We start from the raw sequence: 7,500 nt of genomic DNA, 5'->3' as shown, positions 1-7,500 counted from the left end.
TTACCTACGCCACTTCGGCAGCCTCGCCCCTCCCCGCCCCTACACAGCACTTCTACAGCCAGGTGGGGCAGCTCAGACGCAAAACCTAACCTAATCAAACCTCTAAACTGAACTGAACTAAACCAAGCAAACTATACTGAATTGAATTGAACTGAACTGAACTTATCAAAACTAAATTAACCAAACCAAACACAACAAAAGCAAGTCTCACCTCATCTAACCATTTTTTTTTATAACGTAACATCACTTAGCGAAAAGTACACAAACCCAATCTAACCCAACCAAATCCAATTAAACTACACCAAACTAAACACAGAATTAAACAAAACTAACTAAATGAAACCAAACCAGGCCAAACAAAATCTCACCTCATCGAATCATATTTTTCTAACCATCGCAGCATCACATCACGAAAATGAACCCAACAAATCTAACCTACATAAACAGAACCAGACCAAACCCAACCTTGCCTGACCTTACTTAACCTCATCAAACCAAATCAAATCAAACCAAACCTCACCTAACGTAACCTAACTTCTCACCACCCCTCCCTCCCACCCCGCAGAGTGATGGAGTCATGACGGAGTTGGGCGGCGTGAATGGTCACGCTGTTACACCTGTGGGCGGCTACCCCCCTTCCTCGGTACCCCAAGCCACGCCCACACAGTCCCTCCCACCCACGCCCCACCACCCCGCGGGGCCGCCACACACCACCCACCGCCCCGTCGATCTGTCGCAGGCGCAGAGGGAGTCCCAGCCGCCCATCCCCTACCCACTGCACGACGCCCACACCCAGCGCCCCACCCTGCTGGACACCGGTGAGTACCTGTACACCAGTGACGCCTTACAGAGAGAGAGGGAGTGTGTTCTTACCTGTGTTTACCTGTTTTGATTTGTGCTCTTATACCTGCTGATGTCTTAGAGAGAGAGAGAGAGAGAGAGAGAGAGAGAGAGAGAGAGAGAGAGTGGGGGGGAGGCAGACAAACAGACAGAGAGACAGATTCAGAGACAGAGAGAGAGAGAGAGAGAGAGAGAGAGAGAGAGAGAGAGAGAGAGAGAGATACTAGTTTGACACCATTCCGACCAGTAATTTGACCCTGACCGAGCAACACTACTCCTGACGCAACACAAAATTAACGAGACGCAACACAACCGCAACACAGGAGAGGAACAGAGCAACACAACTACAATAGAACAGAACAGAACACCAGCACAACCACGAGAATAGCACAGCAACACAAAACACACATGCAACACTACTAAACACAACACAACCACAGAAGCAGAATAACAGAGGAACACAAGATAGTAATAGGTAAACACAACACGCAACATCACATACAGAAACACAAACACCTGATCAACACAAAGCAACACATGGAACACTACTAAATACAACACAACCACAACAGTATGTAAACACAACACTCAATATCACATACAACAACACAAACACATCAACACAACACAACACACTAACTTAACCCCTTCAGTACCATGACGCGTTTCCATATTCATTCTGCTTACTATTTGGTGATTTTATACACCTTCAGAAACTTATGGGGGGATTGAAATAGTGAAGACTGTGGCCATTAATCTTCTGACCTCCATAGATCCTTCCTAACGTCAATAAAATCATCTAATCGTACCCAAAATCAAAGGTAAAATGCGTCTCAGTATTGAAAGGCTCAAACAGAAACACAGAAACACAGGCAAATTATTACATCCTCGTATAAAGACCCAATACATCACTAACTCAACTCAAGCCACTAGAAACACTGTAGGTAAACACAGCAACACAATACAAAGTAACATTTCGTAACAAACACCTGGCATAGCATAACATGAGGGAACACACATATGACGACATAAAAATGGGTCTATTAGGAGGGCAAAAACAGCCTAAATGGAAGCCTATTATTTTTACCAGCCGGCCTAGTGCACATATGTTCAGAGAGAGAGAGAGAGAATGTTGTAGTGAGAGATGATTTTGTGTGTATCTCTCTCTCTCTCTCTCTCTCTCTCTCTCTCTCTCTCTCTCTCTAACAGTAACTAACATCGCAGTAATTAGAGATTGTTAGACACTTAAATGCATGTTGTTATTATCTTGTTCTTGTTGTTGTTGTTCTTGTTGTTGCCATCACCAGTTCGTCACTTTATTTAGAGTTAGCTTTCATTTAGTTCTTTCCTCTTTCTCTCTTTCACGCATCAAATTACAGCAGACGGACAGGTGAGTAAAGGTGTGTGTGTGTGTGTGTGTGTGTGTGTGTGAGAAGCAGTACCGTTTGTTTTGAAGCTTCGAGGCGATGTTTGGATGTGAGTCGATGTTTTTCACGTTTTTTTTTTTTTTTATTTATCTTTTATTTTATTTACGTTTGTGTTTGTTTTGTTTTGTTTTCCTTTGTTTGTCTTGTTATGTGGTCATTTATGTACATATTTCGCTTTTTTATTCTTTTATTTATTTCTTTATCTTATTTTGAATTTTGAAACGTCTTCCTTTTTTCTCCCTTTGTTTCGTTTCGTCTTTTACTTTTTGTTTCCTTCTCTTTTCTCCATATTTTTTATCCCAATTTTTTCTCAGTTTTCAAGTTTCGTATTTTTCCGCTTTTAATTTTTGTCTTTTTCTTTCGTGTCTTATTTTGGTTTCGAGTTTGGGAATATGAAAAAAAATTGCGTATTTCTATTTTCTCTTTACTTTTTTTCATTTTCACGTGTCTGTTTTTCTCTTCAACTCTTCCTTTGCGTTATTTTTCAATTTCCTGCATTTATTATTATTTTTTTTGAGTGCGTACGTGTGTGGCTTGAAAATTGTTCGTATTGGAGATTTTTTTTTTTTTTACGATATTGATATGCCTTGCCTCTGTGTGTGTGTGTGTGTGTGTGTGTGTGTGTGTGTGTGTGTGTGTGTGTGTGTGTGTGTGTGTGTGACGAGTTATGTGGTTTTTATATGATTTTTTTTTACCGACACCGCGGCGTGAGGCTGTGTGTGTGTGTGTGTGTGTGTGTGTGTGTGTGTGTGTGTGTGTGTGTGTGTGTGTGTGTGTTTGTGAATTATGGAGATGAGGTGTTTTCCCTCAAGCTGGTTGTTAAGTGTCTCTTGAGAAGGAGGAAGAGGAAGAGGAGGAGGAGGAGGAGGAAGAGTAGGAAGAGAAGGAGGAGGGGGAGGAGGAAGTAGATGAAGAAGAGAGGAGAGAAATTTACTTTTACATGTGGCAAAGCGTAGCGCGCGCGCGAGAGAGAGAGAGAGAGAGAGAGAGAGAGAGAGAGAGAGAGAGAGAGAGAGAGAGAGAGAGAGAGAGAGCAGCGAAATAAAATTAATAGAAGAGACAAAGAGATGAGATGGAGAGAAATACGTAATAGAAGTACAGGAATAAAGACAATGGATAAGAAGATAAAGGAAAGAAGATATGACAGAGAAACGAGAAAAAAAGGAATAAGGAGAAGGAAAAGGAAGAGAAGAAGAATGGCGGATGAGGGAGGATAAGGAAGACGAAGAAGGGAGAAAATATAATAAGAAGGGGAAAAACAAGACAAACAAGAGAAACGAAATAAAAAGGAAAAAGAAAAGAGAAAACAAGAAAATGAATGGATGACAGGATGAAGAGAGAAAGATGGCGGATGAGGAAGGATAAGAAAGCGAAAGAAGAGAGAAAATGGAATAAGAAGGAGAAAACAAGAAAAGCGAGATAAGAGAGAAAAAGGAAGAAAAAAATAAGGTATAAGATGAAGAGAGGAAACAATGCGAATGAGGGGAAGATAAAGAAGAAGAAGAAGAGAAGAGGGAATAAACAAGAGAAAAACAAGAAAAACGGAATAAGGAAGAAAAATTAAAGAAAAAAATAAAAAGTATAAGATTGAAAATGGCAGATGATGGGAGGATAAGGAAGAGGGAGAAGGGAAGATGGAATAGGGAGAAAGGAATAAACAGGAGAAAAACAAGAAAACGGAATAAGAAAGGGAAAAAGAAAGCAAAAATAAAGTGTATAAGATGAAGAGAGGAAAAATGGCAGATGATGGGAGGATAAGGAAGGGGGAGAAGGGGAAAATGGAATAGGGGAAATGGGGATGTTGATGGAACAGGAGGGAGTCGAACTGGGGGTTGGGTTTTCATGCTCCAATGCTCCCGTGATGACGTCAGCGGAGCGTGGAGAGAGAGAGAGAGAGAGAGAGAGAGAGAGAGAGGACCCGTGGCTCTCAAAGTGTGACCGAAACGAACTTCTGTCAACTCAGGAGATGGGAGGAAAAGGAGGAGGAGGAGGAGGAAGAGAAGAAGTCCATCATGGGAGAGTACCTATGAAGATGATTCCTCCCTCTCTTTCCTCCTCCTCCTCCTCCTCCTCCTCCTCCTGTCGTCTTTGTCTTCTCGGTTTCTTCTCACACTACACTAATATTATATGCTCTCTCTCTCTCTCTCTCTCTCTCTCTCTCTCTCTCTCTCTCTCTCTCTCTCTCTCTCTCTCTCTCTCTCTCTCTCTCTCTCTCTCTCTCTCTCTCTCTCTCTCTCTCTCTCTCTCTCTCTCTCTCAAAATGTCACGAAATTTCACGCCTCAAAAATATCAGGTAAAAAATCAAATAATTCTAGAAGTAATACATTTTTATGACTTCTTTTATGATTGTCTAAGTTATCAAGTTGTGTTTTTATCGACAGTTTTATTTATTATTTAAGTTTAGAAAAGTGTGGATGATATTATTCTTTCTAAGTTGTCGTTTGAAGTCGCTAAGTGTTCGAAGTGTCAGTTGAGATTATACGTGTTAGTAAGTTCAGATTATTCCCTTCAGTACCATGACACGTTTTGATATTAGTTCTGCTTACTATTTGGCGATTTTACACAGCTTTATGACTTATGTGGGAATTAAAATAGTGAAGACTGTGGCCATTAATCTCCTGACCTCCATAGATTCTTCAATAAAATGGTCTAGTACACAGATGAAGATAAAAACGTTTCCCAGTATTGAAGAGGTTAAGTTCAGTACAGGGACGCATTTTTACCTTGAGTTTTTGGTGTGATCAGACGATTTTATTGACATTAGGGAAGCTCTATGGATGTCAGAAGATTAATGGCCACAGTCTTCACTATTCTAACCCACACGTAAGTTTCTGAAGCTGTGGAAAATCACGATACAGTAACCAGAGTGAAACGCGCCATGGTACTGAAGGAGTTAAGTTAGTTTTCATATATCGAATTGTAAAGTTTAAGTCAGTGTCCAATTCTAAGTTTTCATCAAGTAACGAAGTCGATGCTCTAAGTTCGTTAAGTGAGTCGATGTTTTGTGTAAGTGAAGGTTTTAAGTAGAATAAAGGAAAGTTCAGGTTCTGTGTAAATAATTAAAAAGGCGAAGTTTTGAATAAGTAAAGTAAAACGTCAATATCTGAGAAAGGAAAGCCGACATTTGAAAAATAAAACATTTAACATTTCCCGGCAAATAAGAAAGAAAGAAAAGACAAAGAAAATCAAATATTTGAGTATATTTTCCCCTTTTACATTTTCTCAACAATTCAACATTTCTCCACAAGTAAAAACGAGAGAAAAGAAAAGAAAAAATCAAATAATTCATCAGTATTTTACTTTTCTATATAATACTTTCCTAACAAACAAAATGAAAAAGAAACACTGTATTCTTTCTATCTGGCTGTTCTAATCACAAAACTTGTCATCACCACCACCACCATCACCATTCACCATTCACCATTCACCAGTCATAAAATCACCAGGAATTAACATCATTATATTTCGCGAACATTTTATTATTTTTATCTTGATTTGGAACATGACCTCAAAATTGGCCGTGTGTGTGTGTGTGTGTGTGTGTGTGTGTGTGTGTGTGTGTGTGCAGCGGTGGTGGCAGATAAGGGCAGATAGTGTAGAGTGGCTGGTGATAGCGGTCAGGAGTGGTGGGGAATTCAGACTGGTGGTGGTGATGGTGGTGGTGGTGGTGGTGGTGGTGGTGGTGGTGGTGATAGTGATAGTGATGACATTTCTCTCCGTGTCTCCATCTTTCTTTTCCTTCTCTTTGTACCTTGATTTTTTTTCGTTATACTATTTTTTACATTCCTTTTTTTTTTCTCCATATTTTCTCGGTATTTTTCTTCCCTTCCCTTCACTTCGTTCCCTTCTTTTCCCTGTGCTTTACCTCCTTCCTCCCTTTCCTATCTTCACAAACGAAAGGTGCAAGAGGAGGAGGAGGAGGAAGGAGAAGAAAAAGAAATGGTCATGAAAGTATTGAATAAGATAGAGGATGGAGGGAAAGAGAAAGGGGAAGAAAAAGAAATGATGTACAGGAAAAGAAGGAGGAGAAGGAAGAAGAGATTACAAAAGGATTACTCAAGAACAGATAGCAGGACACTTCAGTCTCTAAGAAGAAGGAGGAGGAGGAGGAGGAGGAGGAAGAAGGATTTACAAGAGAATTATTCAAGAAGATACCATAAGAAGGAGGAGGAGGAGGTGGAGGAGGAGGAGGCAGGTGTGATGAGAAGACGGCACGCGCCTCTGTATCTGATAGGCGATGAAGAGACAGGTGAGGTGACCCTACACACACCTGTCCTGTAACACACACACACACACACACACACACACACACACACACACACACACACACACACACACACACACACACACACACACACACACACATCTGACACCTGCCTCTTGTGTAAGTTTCTGTGCTTTGTGTGTGTGTGTGTGTGTGTTTATTCAATGCAAATGTCTTTAATCATCTTCATCCTAATCTTGTCTTTGTGTTTCTGTTAATCTTTTAAAGAGAGAGAGAGAGAGAGAGAGAGATACACTTTCATTTCACACTTTTTTCTCTACGTAACCTCTTTTTTACAACTAAGTACATTTCGCTATGACAGCTGGATCTCTCTCTCTCTCTCTCTCTCTCTCTCTCTCTCTCTCTCTCTCTCTCTCTCTCTCTCTCTCTCTCTCTCTCTCTCTCTCTCTCTCTCTCTCTCTCTTGCTCATTTTCACACCCTCAGACAAATTTAGTCAAGGGGATTAGTCACAGCTGACGGTAAACGCTCTCTCTCTCTCTCTCTCTCTCTCTCTCTCTCTCTCTCTCTCTCTCTCTCTCTCTCTCTCTCTCTCTCTCTCTCTCTCTCTCTCTCTCTCTCTCTCTCTCTCTCTCTCTATTTGTCACTATGTTTGCCTCTTGGTTTGCCTTTCCTGTTTGAGAGAGAGAGAGAGAGAGAGAGAATTTTCCTATTTTTTGCTTCCTTCGTTTATTTATTCATTCTTGCCTTTCCTTTTCTCTTGTCGATCACTTTCCTTTCTCTAACTTTTTTTCTTATCTTTCGTTCTGTCGTATTTTTCTTTCTTCATATTTTCCTTCCTTCCTTCCTTCCTTTCTTTTCTGCTTCTCTTCCTTCTTTACTTCTTTCCTTCCTTCCTTCCTTCCTTCCTTCCTTCCTTCCTTCCTTCCTTCCTTCCTTCCTTCCTTCCTTCCTTCCTTCCTTCCTTCCTTCCTTCCTTCCTTTCCATTCACTCATCTTACTCTCCATTT

At 40.7% G+C, this 7,500-nt stretch overlaps 1 protein-coding gene across 1 annotated transcript in view; it reads left to right on the top strand.

Annotated features, from left to right (window-relative positions):
- Nucleotides 1-7,500, top strand: part of LOC123512344 (recombining binding protein suppressor of hairless-like) — a 93,361-nt gene that overhangs the window by 36,910 nt on the left and 48,951 nt on the right. Inside the window, 2 exon segments of the mRNA XM_045268683.1 lie at nucleotides 1-62; nucleotides 566-818. The exon segment at nucleotides 1-62 is cut by the window's left edge and continues 70 nt beyond it. Of these exon segments, the coding sequence (XP_045124618.1) occupies nucleotides 1-62; nucleotides 566-818 (315 nt within the window).

Source organism: Portunus trituberculatus, chromosome 33 (genome assembly GCF_017591435.1).
Source record: "Portunus trituberculatus isolate SZX2019 chromosome 33, ASM1759143v1, whole genome shotgun sequence".
Taxonomy (NCBI): domain Eukaryota; kingdom Metazoa; phylum Arthropoda; class Malacostraca; order Decapoda; family Portunidae; genus Portunus; species Portunus trituberculatus.
The sequence above is the reverse complement of the archived record's forward strand: the minus strand, read 5'-3'. Positions and strand labels throughout refer to the sequence as shown.